We start from the raw sequence: 22,493 nt of genomic DNA, 5'->3' as shown, positions 1-22,493 counted from the left end.
AAGTGGCAGATGGAGTACAGCATGGGAAATTGTGAGGTGATGCACTTTGGCAGGAAGAATAGAGGCATAGACTATTTTCTAAATAGGGAAGGGCTTCAGAAATCTGAAGCACAAATGTATTTAGGAGTCCTAGTTCAGCATTCTCTTATGGTTGAGATGCAAGTGGACTTAAAAAGGCAAATGAAATGTGAGCATTGCTTTCAAGAGGGCTAGAATATAAGAGCAGAGATGTACTGATGAGGTCAGAGCGCATTTGGAAAATTGTGAGCAGGTTTGGACCCTGTATCTAAGGAAAGATGTGCTGGCATTGGAGGGGGTCCAGAGGAGGTGTACAAGAATGTTGCTGGGGATGAAGGACTTGTCTGTACAAGGAGCGGTTGCGGACTCTGGGTCATGCTCGATCGAGTTTAGAAGGATGAAGTCATGAAGGATGAAGGATGATTGAAACTTATAGAATACTGGGAGGCTTGGATAGAGTGGACATGGAGAAGACGTTTCCACTAGTAGGAGAAACTCAGGCCTGAGAGCACAGCCTCAGGGTGAGGAGACAACCCTTTAGAACTGAGATGAGGAGGAATTTCTTCAGCCAGAGGGTGGTGAATCTTTGGAACTCATTGCCACAGAGGGCTTTGGAGGCTAAGTCATTTTGTGTTTTTATGACGGAGATAGATATGTTCTTGATTGGCAAAAGGATCAAAGGTTATGGGTAGAAGGCAGGAGAAGGAGGTTGAGAAACATATCAGCCATGATCAAATGGCAAAGCAGACTCAATGGGCCAAATGGTCTAATTCTGCTCCTATACCTTATGGTCTTATTATGTGGCCTCTTCCTCCGAATGTCTGCGACCATAAAAGAACAGGAAGGGCAGAAAAACTTTGTCAAACTTGCCCCAGTGCTGTTTAACAGTGGTAATCCATTCACTGTCAATGCCTCTGTTAAAATAACAGAAAAAAGATTGCCATAAATGATCACAGAGCCATAATTGATCTTCTCTATGTAATGGTGTATGTTGTTGATATATTGGCTGAATATTGTTGTGGTTGTTAGTATATGGGAAAGGTAGGAAAGTGAGGTTTTAGGAAATGGGAAAGCTCTTCAGAGGCATACTTATAAATGATATCAAAATAAAATGTGCTGGGAATAGTCAGCTGGTTTAAGGGATGGGATCTTTGGTAGTGGGAAGTTGATGATGGTAGGAAAGGGAATGAATGATACCTCCACTTGGGGATGGGACACATAGTCACTCATTGGCCGCTAACTAGCTAAATATAGTCGAGACCCGTGGCCAATCATGTTGCGCAGGGAGTCGTGATCCTGCTGTTAGCTCACAGGATCAAAGGTCCAAGGTACCTGGAATGGCATTCAGTCCCTGGAAACTAATAGCATTAGTTTGCCTGTAGGAGCAGATACTGAGAGTGTGGCCAAACATTTGGATACTTCTCCCATTGAATAGTGAAGTCCTGGAAAGACTCACTGGCACAGACATTTAATGCCCAAGGTGACTTCCAAGACCACTGCCATTGAATTGACTTGTGGATGCAAGCCTTCCTGGAGCGACTGGCACATGGGAGTGAGTGCAACCTGTGACATTCTTAACTGCCTCCAACATTGCCTATCCAGTATCTGCAAATACTGGTTATACCTCTCCAATCTAGCAAACTTTATAGTCCAGTTTCCAGTTATCCAAAGAGCGCTCAGAGATTCCAGTTCCAAAGAAAACTCATTTTACGGAGTGTCAAGGAGGATTTTCAGGTATTTAACTGCTGTAAATGCACTTCCCAGTATTTAAGAGCTGGCAACAAGCGAGAGTTCCCATTACTTAACACTTGTCAAAGTACCCAACATTTAACCATTTAACAGTTTGAAATGGCATCTAAAGGGAACAGCAAAGCATAAATGTGTCATTATGAGTATAATGATAGGGTGAACTATTGAAAAGTTAAACAAGGTCACCTGAGTATGAATGCTGTGTGAAGCTTGGGTCATTCATAGTGTTGTGACTTAAAGCAGGTAAAGGATAAGATCCTTCAGCTTTTTTTTTAAACTGACAGTGACTTTAAGAAAATTATGGTATTCTGTAATACATTAAAGCAGAGTAGTAATTTAGATGGTGAATTAGGCTTCGTTAGAAAGGTGAAATGAGCATTTTTGGTGAAATGTTAATTCCCCAAACAAAAAAATCCACTTAACCTACAGTGTAAGAGTAAATATTTGCAAGGATCCACTTCAGAGATCCACCCCCACCTCCCCACTTTGAGGGAGATGGTGGCAGAATGGTAAAGTCTGGAGCAGTAATCCTGAACCCCAGGCTAATATTCTGGGGACTGTGTAGGAATCCCATCCTGGCATATGGGGAAATTTGTATCAACTTAAAAATGAACCTGGAATCTAAAATGGTGAGCATGTAACCACAGTTAATTGTCATAAAAACCCATCTGGTTCACTAATGTCTTTTAGGGAAGGAACTCTTCCATCCTCATCTGGTCTGGACTCCAGATTCACAGCAATGTGGTTGACTGTTAATTGCCTTCTGGGCTATTAAGGATGAGTAATAATCACTGACATAGCCAGTGACACCCACATACCAAAAACAAATAAAGAAAAAAGGTGGAAGAACAGGGATGGCATGAGTCTACACTGTGTGCATGGTTGATATTGATAACTGTACCTCTCTGATTGAGCTTTATGATCAGGGTCTCTTACAATGACTTAAGGTTAAGTACCCTTCCAAATTCACTGACTGCTATTGTCAGTTAGTGCTGGGATCTTTGAGCTAGAATTTTGAAAAGAATTTAACTTCAAAGATATGCTTTGGACACATGCCGGTGACAAAGTAACTGTGTCCCCTCTGTGGGCAGCCTTAATGTTTGATGACTATCCTGTTGCATAACAGGAGACACTCTCAAGAGTTGCTGCACTATGCCAACAACATATCCAACCCTGCAGTACTTGCAGTGATTAAAGATTAGAGGGAGGAAGATTTACTGAATTGGATGAATGTCAACAAAGATGCATCGATTGTGAATCAGCTGACTGATTAAAAGATTCTGCTAATATATTCTAATATGAAAGTAAAAACAAAGAAGCCAGTGATGATGATGATGATGACGATGATGAGACTGAAGTTGCAAACAAAACTTCCATCTATAAAGCTGGCCATAGATTTGATAGCTGGACTGAAGCAAAACAGTTTCATTTCAGAGTGAACATCATAGTAGTGTACATCATACAAGAGAAACTCATTTAAGAAAGTTAAAAATCATACAACACCAGGTTATAGTCCAACAGGTTTAAGAAAGACCAAAATACCTGAGACAAACCAAGCTGCAAGATTGGTTCAAGAACATAGATGTGAGAAGTGCTCACAAACCCTCTACCAGTGCCTGTATGAGTGCACTAATCCCATGGTTGAATAGTCAACTGAAGGTCACTATTGAGGGTCTCACAAGAGTACTGTCTTTGTTATGGGTCAGCACCTTCAGGTTAGTGGAAGAGAGGCAGGAGTACAGAAAGGAATGGGTTAAATGCACTGTGAGAGGCGTTTAAATGAATAGTGTAAAATCCTCTCTTGTGCCGACCCTGTCGTGTTATCTCCTGTTTTCTGGAAAGTTCTCTGGTCTGGCATCCTCTGCAACTGCTCCTTGTTCCTGTTATAGCTGTTGCTCTGCCTGCCATAACTTAAGAACTAGAAGAAGGAGCAGGAGTAGGTAATTCAGCTGCTCGAGATTGCTCTGACATTCAGTACAATCATGGCTAATCTAATTTTGGCCTCAACTCCACTTTACTGCTTGCTATCTATAACCCTCTAACCTGTTGCTAATTAAAAATCTGTCTGTCTCCTCCAAAAGTTTATTCAGTATCCTTACATCCCCTGCACTCTGAGGCCGTAAACTTCAAAGGTTCACAGCTCTTCGAGAGAAGTCATGTCTCCTCATCTCTGTTTTAAATCTGCCTCCCCTTATCCTAAAGTTATCCTAAAGTTCAAGAAGGCAGGTCACCACCACCTCCTCAAGGGCAACTAAGATCAGGCATTAAATACTGGATAGTCAATGATACCCATGTCCCGTGACTGAATTAGAAAAGAAATAGTGAACAGCAAACTCCCACACACAGCAGTGTAACAATGGTCAGATCATCATTAGTTTTATTGATGTTGGCAGAGTGATAAAAGTTGAATCGGGGAACAAAGGGTTACGCACAGATTTTCTCCCTCCATTGAGAGTCAGAAGTGAGTTTGCCTTAATGTCTCATCTGAAAGATAGCACCTCTGACAGTGCAGCACTCCCACTGTGGTACAAGGAAGGGATTGATGAGCCAGTGGCTTTCAACAGTTTCACAGACTCGGGTGAACTCTACATGAAATGCTAAAAATCAGTTTCCAGTATACTTCAGTCGATCCTTCTCTGGGAAGCCTATTGCAAACATTTTGTAATTGAGGTCTTTAAATCGGGAAAAGCCTTTTTATTTGCATTCCCTTAATTTTGTGCTTCTCAAGTAATAAGCAAATAGTTCTGGTTGACTAAAAACATAGAACCATACCAATGTTATATACAGGTAATATGTGTTGGAGCTAGGACCTATAATGCTATGTTTAAGTATTTCAGTCGATACATTTCCATATTAAAAGCACATGATGTATTAATATAACCAGTCAGAGAGGGTTTGGTGCAGTCTGATCAGGGGGTCCTTCTGTACAAACAGCCTGTGGAATTAAAAGAGATAAGTGTTCTCATTTAATCAGGCTTGAAGTCTAATAATTCAAACATTAAAGAGCACTTATCAATATAACACAAACCAAACCACTGTTTAGTTTTAAACAGGTCCACCAGCATCTGTGGAGAGAGAAATTAACAGAATTAATATTTCAAGTCAAGGCCTTTCAACCATTTATTTGGCACTTTGGAAATCTGTGGAAAATGTGACACAAATGAATATTTTCTGACTATTTGGGACAACCTTAAATTAGTTCAGAAGTAGGGATGTCTTCCTGCAGCTATACAGGCCTTGGTGAGATCACATCCAAAGTATTCCATGTAGTTTTGGTTTCCCAAAAGGATATAGAGAGGGAACTTACAGAGGTTCACTAGGGGGTGACAGGACTGTCCTATGAGGAGAGATTAGTCCAATTGGGCCTATATTCACTAGACCTTAGAAGAATGAGAGGGAATCTGATTGAAACTATACAATTCTAACAGCGTTGGACAGACTAGATGCAGGGAGGATGTGTTTCCTGGTTGGAGTGTCTGGAACCAGGGAACACAATCTCAGGGGTAGATCATTTAGGATTGAGATGAGGAAAGATTTCTTCATTCAAAGGGGAGTGAATCTCTGGAATTCTCTACCACTGAAGGCTGTGGAGGCCAAATCACTATGTTCAAGAAAAACAGCAGTAATGTTTTCAGTATAAAGGCATCAAGAGGTATGGGGATAAAGTAGAAATATGAATAAGGAATTCAGAGAGAGTCAACCATGATCATATTGAATGGTGGAACAGGCTCAAAGGGCCGAATGGCCCACTCTTGCCCCTAGATTCTATGTTAAATTAACAATATTTCAAGGTTGATGCTATTAGCCAAATAGCAATTCATCATCAGTTTGGCTATGTGTCAGAGCACATAAACCAGCTTTGAGTCTTAAAGCCTGGATTTGTGTTTTTTCTTTGTATGTACAGGCAAATTGACACTAAAATTACATACTGTGGCTGTAGTAACAGCTCAAATGGAAATTGGAACCGTCTCTGTGTTTGAAATAATGGAATGCCTCGACAGAAAAATAAATCTGTTACAACATTTCCAAGATTCAATTTTAACCGTTTTCATTAATGCTATGATAATAATTAAAATGCCAATTAGAATTGTTTCTTGAAATGGTTTTTATTGGCACAATATATGGAAGAGTCAAAATACACATCCAAAGCAACAAAAGTCTTGATTTTGTACACAATTCAAAACAAGGTTCAGTGTCTTCTCAATACAGAGGAGATGTGAAATCTCAGCACATTACATACTAATTGCACAAAAGAAATCAAGACAGGTAATTTTCTGCAGTACTTGAAAGCAGCCAACAGAGAACAATAGAATCTTATAGAAATAAGAGAATAATTGACAGGAATCATGGAGATATGGGAGAGTGGGGGCTTTCCAAAGATTGGCTCTTTGGTGGGTGTTCGCACTGCTACATGTATTTGTTGAAGGCAGGCTCAAGGTTGCAGAGGCATCGAGCCATCAGTTGGTCCAAAGGCCCCAGGTAGGGTTGAGTTTCAGATGCTGGTGGCACCTTTCCAGTGTTGGACCAATCCTTCTTCCTTCACCAAATCTAGCAGCATTGTGGAAGTGGCTCACCTGCAAAAGGTCCAGGGGTCACCCTGAGAGAGAAATCAGTCATGCTTGAAAAATGAACAGATTGGCCCTTCATTTTGAAGTCTACAGTCAGGCCAGTGTGCCTTGTTCACCAGTTTTATAGGGTCTTCTCTTCTGGGCAGCGGTGTCTCCCTTCATTCTTAGCTAATGAATGAGCTGTAAGAACATAAAGACCACTGCCTCAACCATGACTAATTTCCCTTCTACACCGATGGCTTTGGGCCTTCCTTATTTTTAAAAATGAAGCAGACTTGCAAATGTACCTCCAATTTGAAGGGCCCTTACACTCTCCTAACTGCCTCAGCAGTGGCCCCTGTGCTCAATGGAGTTGCCATCCTTCCAGTGCAATGGGCCTTAAGGAACCAGTCCGTCATCCTAAATTGAACAGCAAGAGCAGATTTTTAATCAGCAAGGGAATCCAGGGTTATAGGGAAAAGGCAGGAAAGTGAAGTTGAGGATTATAAGATCAGCCATGATCTCATTGAATGGTAGGCAGACTCACTGGGCTGAATGGCCTACTCCTGCTTGGAAGTCTGTCTGTTAGTTGCCACCCAAAGGTTTACAACACAGTACTGATGGCAGGATCAGGAGTCTGGAATCCCCCAAATATTGATTATTTTGTCTGATATTAAGTAATTGGCCCTGTAATTCTGCTTAAAACTTGTTATAACTTTGTAAATTTGAATCTTCTCAATCTACAAGAAGTTTTTAAAAGTATTTGACTTTACAAAATATTCCTTCCATTTTGAAAGGGACTGTACCCTTTGGCCTGTGGTACCAAAATGCTAATCATCCAATTCTGGTCTCTTCTTGGAGGGGCTGGTGAGGTTAAGGTTTGGTTCACTTGGGAGGCACGGTGGCTCAGTGCTTAGCACTGCTGCGTCATAGCACTGGGGACCTGGGTTTGCTTCCACCCTTGGACAACTGTCTGTGTAGAGTTTGTATGCTCTCCCTATGTCTGCATGGGTTTTCTCCAGATGCTGCAGTTTCCTCCCACAGTCCAACGACATGCAACTTGGGTGGACTGGCCATGGGAAATGCAGGATTATAGGGAGAGGGTGGAGGGAGGTTGGGACTGGGTCTGATGCTCTTCAGAGGGTTGGTATGGACTCAATGGGCTGAATAGCCCACTTCTGCAGTGTAGGAATTCCATGACTTAGGCTCCTATTACACATCTCCCCTGCAATGGATATTGCAGAGAAGCCTCTGGAAGAAAGTAGAGATCTTGAAAAGGGAAAAGAAATGTTTACACTGAAAGGCTAAAAGGAGAATTTCAGCAGAGTCACAGTTCATCTCAGAAAATGGAGCTCCCACTATTTTCATAACAGATCTTTTGAGGCATTTATTCAAGGTGGCAATGATACTATATCCCAACAGCCTTTGGTATTCCTTAGCAACACAGAAGCTGACATGAAATAAATGTATATCAAAATATATGACTTTGTTCTGCTAATATGTTGCTAGACTATTCTGCTATGCGTTGCTATCAAGGTTGGTAGAGGTCCCACTGTTTAAACTGCAGAAGCAAATGGGGATCTAGGAGAAGATGCAGTCAAACCTGGGAAAGATTCTCAGAGATTAAACATTATAAATCATTTTGTCTCTTAGTCTCACCTTTATGTACACAGGAATAAAACATTTGAAAATGCTTATATGTACAGCGAACCCCTGAAACATTTGATCATATTTTAATAATTCAAACACAGCTGTAAATTCAACTGAGAAACCTTTTCTATCGTTCTAATATCAACCTTTACCTTGTTCCTGTTGTATATTGTTTATTCACTTAAAAATGAACAGGTGCTGAATTTTAATCCAGACTCAATATTGTTGGTAAGGCTCTAAAATCAAAGTGTTACCTTTTAACAAGAGTCCAGAAAGGCTTCTGAAGAGATACATTATTGCACAAATGTATTGTAAATATAGAGGTGCTGTAGCCCTCAGAGTAATAGCTTTCTCTGCTATGATTATCAGATAACTGAGCACTAGTACAACTCTTCCATTTCTTATAATGTATTTCTCCATGGTATTACAACTGATATAAAGAGAAATCTTCATATTCACAACATTTTAAATAAGTCACATGTTGACCATATCATATAAACTAGAACTGCACGGATGGCCAGCCATGAAACAGCAGCAAATATACATATCAACATTTGTACCTTTTCCGTGCCTAAAGGTTTTCTTTCTGTCACTTTGTGCAGGCTCCTAACAAAAAGAAAAATATAGAATATACGATTCTAGTTCAGTCTGGAAGTTCGACAAATAACCAATCAAGTGCATCCCAGGAAGGCGCCGACAATATTGATGTTCTGAGCATAAAGGTGTTCAGAAACAGGATAAAATTCTAAACTTAATTTCCAAATAGAATTGCTGACAATAATTTTGAAAAAATCATTTTGATGAAGGAAGGGAGTGACCAATCCTAATGCACGTTTAAAAAAAAATGAAGTGTGTTGATAGAAATGATACAGAAGCAATATTTGCTCTTGTGTGTTAGATCTTTGATTGACAAGGGAATCAAAGGTTATGCAGGCCAGGCAGAATAGTGGAGTTAAGGCCACTATCAGATCAGCCATGATTTTACTGAATGGAGGAACAGGCCCATGTTACAAATGGCCTACTCCTGCTCCTATTTCTTATATTCTTATGTTTGTGGAGAACAGCATAACAAGAGGCAATCAATATAAGATAGTCACCAAGATATCCAATAGGCAATTCAGAAGAAACCTCTATTCAGAGAGTGGTGAGCATATGGCACTTGCTACCACAAGGAGTGGTTCAAGTGAAGACCAAAAAGGGAAAGGGCCTTATAAAGGGAAGTATATGAGGGAGAAGGGCATAGAAGGTTACGATGGCTTATCAATGATAGGAGGAGGTTTGAGTGAAGCATAAACATAGCATGGATTGGTTAGACCAAGTACCTTCTACATGTGTTTGAGTATAACTTGACAATTGTAATGGGTCGCAACATAATAACTTGTCTAGTCAAATATATTTATTTCTGATTCTTTGCCCATAATCCAAACTGGAAAATCCAACTGTGCCAAGTTTCCTGTGCTCTGCTGTGTGTAACGTTTGGGAAATGATAACCAACATTGCAATATAGCAGCATTTGAAACTGTGTCATGTTACTTCCTGTTTCATTAGCAATCCTGAAGAAGAAATGCACTATTTCATAAGGGGTCTTAAGTCACACTCAAACATAGCTGACCTTCTCAGTGATATAAACTGTTTCAGTTTTCGAAGTCTCTTGATGCTTTTCTCCCAGTGATTCAACGGAATGTGCCCTGGTCCTCATTTCTGTGCTGTTTCGCAGGCTCTCAGTACTGGAGAGCTGCAGTCTGTCCTTGCTGGATGCTAGAGTGGGTACTGTGCTGACTAGAATTTGCTGAGCGGGCTTCTTCTCATTCTTGTACTGACAATGGATGTATCGCGAGAAAGCTGATCGATAGGTCTTGTTGAAAAGTGTGTATACAAGTGGATTGATACCGGAAGAGAGGTATCCCACCCAGACAAATATGCTGAGGAGTTCTTCAATGAGTTCTTCATCGCACATCTTGATACACATCACAGACATCACATTGGTTACAAAGAATGGACACCACATCACGACAAAAAGAAAGAACACAATCCCAAGAACCTTTGAAGCCTTCTGCTCATTGCTAATTGACTGCATTGACCGTCTCCCTGAAATCCCCAGCTCCTTATTTGAGGAACACCAAGATGATATCTGAGGAGATGATGTCCCTTTAATCTCATATTTCTTTAACATGGCTGCTTTGTCTGAGGAGTTGGCCGCCAGTGGGCCCTTCTGGAGAAACATCCGAAGGTTCGTCCATTTGGGCTTGGGTTTAAAAACATCCAAGCACAAGATGGCTTCCTGCTGTAGTACCCTGATTGTCAAAAAGTACGTGGCCACCATTATTGTGAGGGGAATGAAGAATGCCACAAAGGAACCCACCAGGACAAAATGTTCATCTGTCAGGGAACAACTGTCATTCTTGAAAACCTTGGAGGCATCTTGAAGTCCAAACACTGGGATTGGCATTGAAATACCTTGGAGATAATTTGGAGACAAAAAGAATGTGTTAATGTGCCCGGCAATAAAATGATAAATGCAAGTTAATGGGTTTTAACACAAACACTATTCATCTGAAATGTTTTCATAAGTAAGAGAAAAAGCAAATTCCATTTATATAATGCCTTTCACAACTGCAGGAACACTCAAAACACTTTAAAGCAAATTGTTTGCTTCTGAAATGTGGTCTCTGCTGAAAGGTTGGAAACGTGACAGATAGTTCACACGTGGCAAGCTTCCACTTAATGTGATAACAATCAGACAGTCTGCTGTTTTTGATTGAGGGTTAAATATTAGCCAGGGCTCCAAGGATAACTCCCGTGTTTTTTTTTCAGACTAGTGCCATAGGTTTGTTTTACATCTGACATGTTAGGGAGATGATGGCCGAGTGGCATTACTGCTAGACTATTAATCCAGAGATCCAGGTAATACCTGAGGACCTGGGTTTAAATCCTGCCATGCAGATGGTGGAACTTGAATTCCATAAAAAACATCTGATCACCAATTGTCTGAAAAACCTATCTGGTTCAACAGTTAAGGAAGGAAACTGCCATCCTTACCTGATCTAGCCTACAGGTGCCTCCAGACCCTTAGTAATGTAGTTGACTCTTAACTGCCCTCTGGGAAATTAGGGATGGGCAATAAATGCTGGTCCAGCCAGCGATAGCTACATCATGTGAATGAATTGAAAAAAAGCTTAAAATCTGCCCTCAAATCTTTGGACGAACACTTTAATTCATAACTGTTTGACTCTTGCAGATTGATCACTCTCAGTTATGCTTTCCAATCTAGGAATGAGAAATAAGGATCATTCATCACATCTTTACTCTCTCTATCCATGCCAGAGGCAAGTGCAGTAAACATCATTAGATATTAAGGAGTCTTCTTATTGATGCCCAGGATTTAAGGGCAGGTGATGGCCTAACGGTATTATCATTGGACTGTTAGTCCAGAAATGTTCTGGGGATCCGGGTTCAAATGCTGCCACAGCAGATGGTGGAATTTGAATTCAATAAAAATCTGGAATGGAGAGTCTAATGATGACCATGGTCCATTGTTAATTGTTAGAAAAACCCATCTGGTTCTCTAATTTCCTTTTGGGGAGGAATCTGCCATCCGTACCTGGTCTGGCCTACATATGGGTCCAGATCCACAGCAATGTGGTTAATTCTTAACTGTCCTCTGGGAAATTAGCGATGGACAACAAATGATGGCCTAGCCACAGACATCTTCATCCAATGAATTAAAAAAACAATTAATTCTTCACTTGAACAGTATGTAAGCTTTCAGCAGTAAGCTGAGTTGAGAAACTGTCCCATACAGAAACAGTGGAATTCTGTAAGAACTGCCTGTAGCCATCTTATAAAACAAACTTTGAATATGGATTACTGTCAGACTTAAAAATTGTGCTCACAGGCTTAATTATGGCTACCATAAGATCAATACCTACATCCTGAAAGAAACTGAAATAGTTTTGGCTGACATTACCATACTTTCAGTTGAGATTTGTCAGAGTTATTTATCCCAGCAGCAATATGGCCAGTTCAAATGAGTGAGAGAGAAAGCAATGCTGGATGTATGAGCTGCAGGGTGGTTATGCCCAATACACTTCATTACTTTATAGAGACAGTGATATGTGATACCTGAAGCTATGGAACATTCATAAGAAACTTGAAATCTTATAAAAGAGTCAAAACCAATGAATAAACTTGTTTAAAAAAAAGTTCCATTTTGATATCCAATCAGAATTTTGGAACACTTTTGCAATCACAAAAAATCCTGTGGGTGATATCTGAGGGCATTTAGGTAAGAGATTGATTTGTTTCAAATATACTAACTAGTTGTTCTATGTGACAGACAGAGACAAATAGACTTGGATTGGCAATATCAGAAATGTTGCTGCTTTTGGAATGCAGAGAATCTAGAAAAGGTGAGAAATGTAAAAAGGCTTGAATTGCGTTATTATCCAATGGTCATGTTGGTGTTTCCAAGAAAGAGGGACTGAGAAAGATCTTGCCCCAAACCCGAAGGTTAGAAAATTCCAAAGGAGGCTTTAAATATATGCTTAATGTTAAAATGAGTGGTTTGAACAAAGAATTAGATGCCTCAGTGTGCAATAACAGCTTATTGTAGATTTTGATAGGATAGTATGAGCCTTCCAATTAAATGTTTTACTCACATTGGAAAGAAAAACTTTAAAGAGACATTGCAGAATGTGATTTGGTGTTTTCGCCAAGCAGCTTGATCAAATTGATCGACAGGACGTTGACCACTTGCTGGATAATTGCTCTTGTGATTTGTTGCAATATTTTCTAAAGGATGAAATAGCGATGGTGCATTCTAACAGATGTAATGTAATGTTCAAGTCTTGTAAAAACAGTGTTTGATTTGAGCTTCAAATTATTTCTTATAATACTTATATTTAAGTAAATTAAGCTGTCAAGGGCAGAATATTATGTCTTACAACCTAAACCACCACTAGGCTATCAAAACTGAATTATATACTTGTTCTTGACTGTTAGAGATAGGTGGAAGACTGATAATAGTGAATGCATTCCCCCCAGTCCAGTCTTCCACAGCAGGAATTGGGTCTGTGCTTCTCATAAGTCATTATGGGATGGACCATAATGGGGGTGATATGTTATAGGTTATTTGGAGCCTGGGCTGCTGGGATGACAGGTACTTTTTACATGCTCGTTGTAATCTGGAGCTACGAGCAGTATTGGTAGAGGGTCCATCTCTCCATTGTATGCCTGATGAGGAATCTCTCCTGCTCTTACTGGTGGCAACTGGTGTGCATTGGGAGGATTCGAAGGTTGATAATCAACAAGTTACGAATGCACCTTCCTTGGCTACCATGTGATGGAGGATGGGAAATACTTGTGGCTGTAAGAGCTACTCCTTTTTCAAGGTATTTTCAGTGTATCGAGCTTCCTGAATTCTAGGGGCTGTTTTATAAGCAGTTGCATTGTTTTGGAACTTTGGGAAAAAGAATCAAAATAACAGCACTTTAAAAAGGAGGAAGACAGACAAAAGGCACAGTGACCACATGGGAAGTGAATCAAACAGAGAAATAAACCTGCACTTCTGTCTGACCCAGCTGACTGTTCTGCTATTTGCTGCTTGCCTTTATTGGTCAGTGCATTGAGTATAGGAGTTAGGAGGTCATGATTTGGCTGTACAGAACATTGATGAGGCTACTTTTGGAGTACGATGTGCAATTCTTGTCTCCCTGATATAGAAAGGATGTTGTGAAACTTGAGAGGATTTGTTGCCAGTTTTGGAGTGTTTAAGCTATTGGGAGAGGCTGAATAGGCTGAGGCTATTTTTCCTGGAGCATTGGAGGTCGATGGGTAGCCTTATAGAGGTTTATAAAATCATGAGGGGCATGGATAGGATAAATAGACACAAGGTCTTTTCCCCAGGGTGGGGGAGTCCAAAACAAGAGGGCATAGGTTTAAGGTGAGAAGGAAAAGATATACAAGAAACTTAAGGGGCAACTTTTTCACACAGAGGGTTATGCGTGTAGGAAATGAACTGCCAGAGGAAGTGGTGGAGGCTGGTAAAATTATATTATTTAGAAGGCACCTGGATGTGTATATGAATAGGAAGAGTTTGAAGGGATATGGGCCAATTGCTGGCAAATGGGACGTGATTTATTTCGGATATCTGATCGGCATAGGCAAGTTGGACTGAAGGGTCTATTTCCATGCTGTACATCTCTGTGACTCTGTGACTCTAAGTCCCAGAATGGAACTTGAACATGGAGTTCAGAGATACTTGCTACTATGGTAGAAGAACTCAATCATGGTCCATGTTCATAATTTAACATCTGGACAGCGGCAATGAATTTTCAATGTAAAATGGCTAAAGCAAAAGACTTGCATTGACATAGTGTCACTCATGACCTGAGGATGCCTCAAAAAGCTTTTGAGTCAATATTTTTGAAGTGCAGTGATTGATACAATGTAGGAAATACAGCAGTTAATGTATGTGCAGCAAACTGCCAAAGACAGCACTGTGAAAATGGGCTGACAATCTGTTTGGTTGAGAGGTAAACATTTGGCCAGTACATGAGGAAGAACACAGTGTTCTGATATTGTGTTGCATAGTCTTTAACATCTGCTTGCGAGAGCAGTCTAGGACGTAGTTTATTTGTCATCTGAAAGACCTTTTTATAGTCCAGCACTCCATCTATAAAGTTTGTTTGGAAAACTTGCCCTTTGTGCAGATCACAACCACAAGTCTGCGCACAGTCACAATAGCAAACAGTGATTGTTGATTGCCAGACACACACAATTGTATCCTTGGTTCTTTTGTTTAAAGGGTGAAATTGTTCATGTGGTATCTTGGTTTTCGTGTGTGACTATGCCACACCAATCCCATCAGACACTCACTCCTTATATTCACGATCCTGCTTTACCTTCAGGATTGTGCCCAGTTCTGAACTTTTACAAGGCAGGTTGTGCTCACGTTACTGACCTTTCTCAGAATATCTGGCTATGAGTGTCATTCAGTATTGGATAATGAAGCCTTTTGCTTCGATGTAACCCACAGTAATCAGAAATTTCCAAGGAAAAGTCGTGTTACTTCAAATGCCAAATTGGGATAGGTTTTGGGATGGCCTATCCACAATCCAGGCTGGGTGTATTTAGGCGGGAGCTATACCATGTTTATAAAGTTTGGTTCCTTCCCAGGAGATTGTATCATTGGTTCTTTTGTTTAAAGGGCGAAAGGAGATAGCCATACACATGTCCGAATAGTGATGTGAGGAAAGTTGTCGGTCAGCAGAAATATATTTAAATCTTTGGAAAGTGCATATTACTTAAACACTTGGGATTGCCATCAGAGGCATACACTTGGTCTCTGCATCTTTGTCACAAAGACAGCACAGAATGGCAGGGAGAGGGAGAGAAACAAAGAAGTTTGTCAAGTATCTGACAACTGGCAAATGTAGAGAATCAACACTGGAATTCAGCATCACTAACTATTGAGGATGGGGAGACTGGGAAGCTTCCTGGTAATAAAATGAAAGAAAAGTCACTGGCATGTCATATAGCACTCAGTCATGTTGACTTGGTGTCAAAAGTGAGTGACATATGATCATCTGCAAAACAATAACTCGTAACCTCTCCTTACCCTAACAGGCAGATTCATGTCTTTTATTTCTAGCAGGCTTGCACAGCAAAGGTCAGCAGAGGTCTCTGCCTCAGGAGTGGAATCATTCTCAAGGTGCTCCATCGTAGCACTCAGACCCCCAGCCCCCATGGTAAGGCAGGTTATTGGGATTTCAACCAATGCTTCCCCAGTGAGCAGATAGAGACTGGAACAGCAGTTAGCTCCATCTCATAGGGTACATCCCAGTGAGAGTTCTGTTTTGCTGGAAACAGTGTCTCTACTTTGGGGGCTGTTGATTAAAGAGTTGAATCATTGACTGATTATTCATCGAACGGCATTTAGACTGTGGTTACAGAGAGATTGGAACAGTCCATCCCAAGGAGAAGTAAAGAAGGGATGTCAGTGATACAGGGTACTGAGCTAATGTCTTCCCCAAAGGATAAAGTGGCCTTCACCATTCGTTCCAATCAATGGAGGGAATGCAGGTCTTTGATACCATTGTGCAGACTTGGACAACATCATACTTGCCTCTTTAAATAGTTTGTGAGATATGTCAGACTTTGGCCTGAGAGTGTTCTCATTGCACAGTGATATGCAATCAAGTGTAGCTGAACCACAAGAGGGAACATAGTGAAAGGGGACATGGAAAAGTGGGTGCATGATTGAAATTGCTTCCAACTCTCAGCCACAGCTCCGTCTCACTCAGTGCCCCTCTGTCTTGATGGCTGAATCTACCCCTAGAAACATGTAGATGGAGCCATTTCACCTGGGTTCAGCAGTGGTGCCAAAATTCAAAGGATCTGAATCTCAACGCCAACAGCATCTGATCAGTCAGAGCTGGGGTTTGAACAGCCTGCCTCTAACCCCACTGAAGTTACTGGTTTGCATCATACAAGAGTCAGAGAAAGAACAAGAGTAAAGCTTTGTAGTTGCACGAAAGGGTGTGTGCAAATGTGTGTTGCAAATTTCTATTATTTAGTAGGCAGTTTCTGTTCTAAGTTTCCACGCTTTAGTGAACACACAAACATGTCACAGTCTATCACCAGTTTCCCACCTTGGATTCTGTTTGTTTAGTGGCCTCCAAATTGTTGAATGATGTATATGAAAATATGAACTACTGGCGAACAATGAGGGGGATGTAATAGGATGGTTAGTTGTGGGATGGCTTTGTGCAGGAAGGGGGAGGGGAGGGAAGCATGACCATTCAATAGACAATAGACAATAGACAATAGATGCAGGAGTAGGCCATTCTGCCCTTCGAGCCTGCACCGCCATTCAATATGATCATGGCTGATCATTCCTAATCAGTATCCTGTTCCAGCCTTATCTCCATACCCCTTGACTCCACTATCTTTAAGAGCTCTATCCAATTCTTTCTTAAAAGAATCCAGAGACTGGGCCTCCACTGCCCTCTGGGGCAGAGCATTCCACACAGCCACCACTCTCTGGGTGAAGTAGTTTCTCCTCATCTCTGTCCTAAATGGTCTACCCCGTATTTTTAAGTTGTGTCCTCTGGTTCGGCACTCCCCCATCAACGGAAATATGTTCCCTCCTGCCAGAGTGTCCAGTCCTTTCATAATCCTATACGTTTCAATCAGATCCCCTCTCAGTCTTCTAAACTCAAGGGTATACAAGCCCAGTCGCTTCAGTCTTTCAGTGTAAGGCAATCCTGCCATTCCAGGAATTGACCTCGTGAACCTACGCTGCACACCCTCAATAGCCAGAATGTCTTTCCTCAAATTTGGAGACCAGAACTGTACACAGTACTCCAGGTGTGGTCTCACCAGGGCCCTGTACAGCTGCAGAAGCACCTCTTTGCTTCTATACTCAATCCCTCTTGTTATGAAGGCCAGCATGCTATTAGCCTTCTTCACGACCTGCTGTACCTGCATGCTTGCCTTCATTGACTGGTGGACAAGAACACCCAGATCTCTCTGAACAGCCCCTTTACCTAATTTGATACCATTGAGGTAGTAATCTGCCTTCCTCTTCTTGCCACCAAAGTGGATAACCAGACATTTATCCACATTAAACTGCATCTGCCATGTATCTGCCCACTCACCTCACTTGTCCAGGTCACCCTGTAATCTCCTAACATCCTCATCACATTTCACCCTACCACCTAGCTTTGTGTCATCAGCAAATTTGCTAATGTTATTGCTGATACCATCTTCTATATCATTTACATATATTGTAAAAAGCTGCGGTCCCAGCACGGATCCCTGCGGTACCCCACTGGTCACTGCCTGCCATTTCAAAATGGAGCCGTTAATCACTACCCTTTGTTTCCTATTAGCCAACCAATTCTCTATCCAATCTAGTACTTTGCCCCCAATCCCGTGCGCCCTAATTTTACTCACTAACCTCTTGTGTGGGACTTTATCAAAAGCTTTCTGAAAGTCCAGGTACACTACATCCACTGGATCTTCCTCGTCCATCTTCCGAGTTACATCCTCAAAAAATTCAAGAAGATTAGTCAAGCATGATTTCCCCTTCCTTTCTATTCTAATTGCTGCTCTGTTCATTGCTTGTCTGCTGTCTGTCTGTCCTCTCTCTACTGATCCTCTCTCTGTTGCTCGGCTCTCTGCTGGTCTGCACTCTGCTGATTCTCTCTCAGCTGGCCCTCTCTCTGCTGGTCCTCTCCCTGCCGGTCCTCCTTCTGCTGGTCCCCTTTCTGCTGGACCTTTCTCTGCTAACCTGCTCTCTGCTGGTCCCCCCTCTGGTGGTCTGCTTTCTGCAGCTCGTGTTTTTGCTGGTCCTTGTGGTGCTTTTGGAGGTGCCAGAGGCAGTACAAGGATGAGCTATTGTGATGAACCAAAACAAACCTCCATAGTCTAGAAAGTAACTTCAAAACTGTAGACGGATGACCTCTCAGCAAAATTATTGTGAGCCAATCCTTTTCCACTAACAAATAGGCACGTGTTGTACCGAGTGCCATATTTTCTTCAGCTTACTACGATGTCTCAATTAATGCTGTACACTCACTCCTGTTTAACTGGTGCATTTCAGCAAGCCTGGGGGATCCACTGAGCTGACATCAAATTGAAGAGAGTATATGGATATCATCCACATTGAGCAATTAGCAGGTAGAAATGAACAATCTGCCCCTCCTTACGTCCATGTACATGGTCTAGTGTTGCATGGTCAGTTCAACATGTGAGGCTGAGCATTAGAGTGGGCTTCTCCAATACACTCAAAAGTTGCCGGTTCTGTTTACCCCAACCCAATCTGTGCTCAAATCAATATGTTTGACAAAATGAAAATTCAGTACCCAATGTCAATTCCACTCCTCCATTCAGTTCCTGAAGAAGCCCAGATGCCTTTGAGATAATCTGGTGCATATTCTATTGCAAATATCCCTCCATCATTTGTCAGAGTGAAATACTGCTGCCTACTGCTGACTTTCACATTAATCAGTGGCACGTATGTAAAGACTTTCTATTGTATGTTCTATCCAAAAGTGCATTTGTTTTAATATTAACTGCTATTGCAGGCACCAGTGACAGAACATGCACTTAAATCACAGTGCAAATATTGGTGGTTATAGCAATTGTATGCTGGAGCACAAATATTTCAACCTCAAATGCTCAATAAGCATGCCTTGTTTCTCCCCATGATCTGACTGTTCGACTTTGTGGTGCAGCTACAGCAAAAGATGTTCCATAATGCTTCCTGGTTGATGGTGTCAAAGACCTTTGTAAGGTCAAAGAAGGCCATGATCAGCTGTGGCAAGAATCCCCAAACAAGTACTCTACTCCCAGCTTCAAAATGGCAGACGAGCCCCAGGTGGAGGGGGAATATGCTTCGGCGATAACCTCAAGGCCTCACTGCCGAAGTATGCCATTCGCACAGAGACCTGGGAATCATTGGCCCAAGAGTTTTCAAGGTGGAGGAGGAGCATCCAGGAAGATGTTGAGCATCTCGAGACTTGCTGTTGGGGAAAAGTGGAGCGCGCTGCCACACCAACACCGCACCCAACCCTTCCTGTGACCACCATTTGCCCCAGGTGTGGCAGAGTTTGTGGAAGCAGCATCAGTCTGTACAGCCATCTATGGACTCACCCTGAGAGTGGAAGAGAGTAATCCTTGTCTGCGAGGGACCGCCAATGATGATGATGACTGTTCAACTACAGTGCAGCTCCATGTTACAGCTACGTACAAATCTGATCCTTTAAGAATGTAAAATGTTAAAGTACTGTGGATGCTGGAGGCCAGAAATAAAAACAGAAAGTGCTGGCAGTCTCTGTGGAGTGTGGGATATTTCTCTCCCTTTAAAGCATACAGTTCTACAGCCAGGTTGATAAATATCACTTGTTGACATTCCAGTCAAGTTGATTTAATCTCAATCAATGACTTAGAAGCTGAATCAAGCCCATCTATACATTCAACTTGGTTTGGATTATTCTTCCAAGAAATAATAGTCTGTAATCTTGAAGTGAAGTTGCATACTTTGGATCTCAAATTGAAAACTAAATCAGTTTATTTTACACAAATCATTAGAATGGCTTATGAATAATGTTCACTGTCAAGATTCTGAACCATATATTGTTCACTGGCAACAGTCAGCCTGATGTACCAGATGGCTACCATTTCTGCAGTTCTGTGAAATGCAGTCATCGTTACAGCCTGCTGGTTTTCTACAGCTATCTTACCCTTTATAGTGAATTTTAGCTCTTGATAATGGGTTTATAAATATTGGCTGCTATACTTATCAACCTTAATTCCATGGTAGATTTTAAATTTACAAGTCCATTTCCATATTAATGTACCTGTTAGATCATACTGTGGAACTAAATTACCAATTGTCTGCTGATAAATGATCATTACAGATTGTAATTTGTTGTACCAGAATCCCATGCAGTTTGTCCTAGATAAGTTTTGCTTGAAGTGAATAATCAGGTTGGTATTATTACACATGGATCTCAAAAATGTTTTTGAGCTGTTAAATGCTGTGCTTTCACTTTCTATCTTCTTGATGTCCAGAACTTAGCTGAACAATCTTTATTAGAATGTTTTTTCTCTAAATGTGCTTGCACTGTAACAAGCACGTGTCACTGACCCAGAGAAAGGAGTAATTCATTCATTGCGGGTGACTTCTTTGTCCAATGAGGCCAATAAGAACAGAAAATTGGAGGCAATGAGCCAGCTCTTTGTCATACCTTTTCAAGATTATCAACCTCATTAAGGAGTTGATGGTCAAGAAATGTTTCACAATTTTACCCTGTCACTGGAGATTAATTTAAGTGTTTGCCAAAGAAAACAAATCTGATTGTTTACAGCATGCTAGGAAAAGTGATGAGGGATTACTCTGGAAAGGCAAAGGTCTCCTTGCTGTCTGCTGAAAACATGTTTGAGAAGGAATGTCATTTTGTTTTGGAACAGATTGAAAGATGTTTGGATAAGTCATTTAGAAAAACTGGACTTGGCAAAAACATCAAATTCTTCTAAGGGAGCAGAATGAGGCCTGCATTGCTGGGTTGAGGATCAGCAAATGTAGAGCGAAGGCTCCATTAATAAAGACAAAGGATTTGGAACGTGGAGCTAGGAACTGGCTGAACCAAGCCTGCTTACCTTCTCTCTCCAGGATGTGTTGAAATTGAGAGGGAACAGTCTCTGCACCTGGCTTTCAAGGATGTGTACGGGGCTGTAAGGGATTGTTTTTCTAAATTGCAAGAACGACAACAAGACTAAAATCCAATGGGTCAAAGCTTGGAAAATGCAGGCCTTGCACCTGACTGTGATATGAATTAGGAGCAGGAGAAGGCAAGCTGGCGCCTCAAGCTTGCTGCATTCTTCACTAAAATCTGGCTGATCTGACAAATCCAACCCGGCCAATTATCACTCCATCATTTTACTCTCGGTCATCAGTAAAGTGATGGAAGGTGTCATCAACAGTGCCATCAAGCAACATCTGTTCAGCAATAACCTGCTCAGTGTCGCCCAGTTTGGGTTCCACTAGGGCCATTTAGCTCTTGATTTTATTGTAGCCTTGGTTCAAACATGCACAAAAGAGCTGAATTCGAGGGGCGAGATGAAAGTGACAGCCCTTGATATCAAAATGGCTTTCAAGTGAGAACAGTATTAAGGAACCCCAGCAAAACTGGATTCAATGGGTATCGGGGGCAAACTCTCCACTGGTTGGAGCCATACCCGACACATAGGAAGATAGTTGTAGTTGTTGGAATTCAGTCATCTCAGCTCCAGGACGTCTCTGCAGGAGTTCCTCAGGATAACATCTTATGTCCAACCATTTTCAGCTGCTACATCAATGACCTTACCTCCATCATAACGTTAGAAGTGGGGATATTTGCACAATATTCAGCATTCTTCCTAACTCCTCAGATATTGAAGCAGCCCATGTTAAAATGCAACAAGATCTGGACAATATCCAGACTTGGGCTGATAAGTGGCAAGTGACATTTGCACCACACAAATGCTAGGCAATGACCATCTCCAGTAACAGACAGTCTAACCATCATCCCTTGACTTTCAATGGTGTTACCATCACTGAATCCCCCAAAATCAACTTCATGGGGGTTACCGTTGACCAGAAACTCAACTGGACTTGTCACATAAACATAATGCTATAAGAGCACGTCAGAGGCTAGCGGTACTTTAGCAAGTAACTCACCTCTCTAATTGGAGATAGTCATTGCCTGGCAAGTGAGGTGAGGCTGGATAGTGCATGCCACTGAGCATATCTGAGGCCCTATCCATTTTAGGATCACTGGGGAATGTCAGGAATGGGCCAATGTTGGTACCATTAGAGCTAGATCTCTGAAGATCATGAAGATGACTGCTGCTGGTTTGACTGTGATCATGGATTCAGAGTATAATCCATTGGTTGCTAATCATCAACAGTCTTAGCTTGAGAACAAAAAAAAAACAAATAACCCAGCATTAATGAAGATCAGTGGTTCATTACTACATTAG

General features: G+C 41.4%; 1 protein-coding gene across 1 annotated transcript in view; it reads right to left on the bottom strand.

Moving 5' to 3' along the window:
- Positions 1-5,885: 5,885 nt before the first annotated feature.
- Positions 5,886-22,493, bottom strand: part of htr2aa (5-hydroxytryptamine (serotonin) receptor 2A, genome duplicate a) — a 453,098-nt gene continuing 436,490 nt past the window's right edge. Inside the window, exon 4 of the mRNA XM_072584579.1 lies at positions 5,886-10,421. Within this exon, the coding sequence (XP_072440680.1) occupies positions 9,562-10,421 (860 nt within the window). The 3' untranslated portion in view covers positions 5,886-9,561. The remainder of the gene's footprint in view (positions 10,422-22,493) is intronic.

The sequence above is a fragment of the Chiloscyllium punctatum genome, chromosome 15 (assembly GCF_047496795.1).
Source record: "Chiloscyllium punctatum isolate Juve2018m chromosome 15, sChiPun1.3, whole genome shotgun sequence".
In the NCBI taxonomy this organism is placed as follows: domain Eukaryota; kingdom Metazoa; phylum Chordata; class Chondrichthyes; order Orectolobiformes; family Hemiscylliidae; genus Chiloscyllium; species Chiloscyllium punctatum.
The sequence above is the reverse complement of the archived record's forward strand: the minus strand, read 5'-3'. Positions and strand labels throughout refer to the sequence as shown.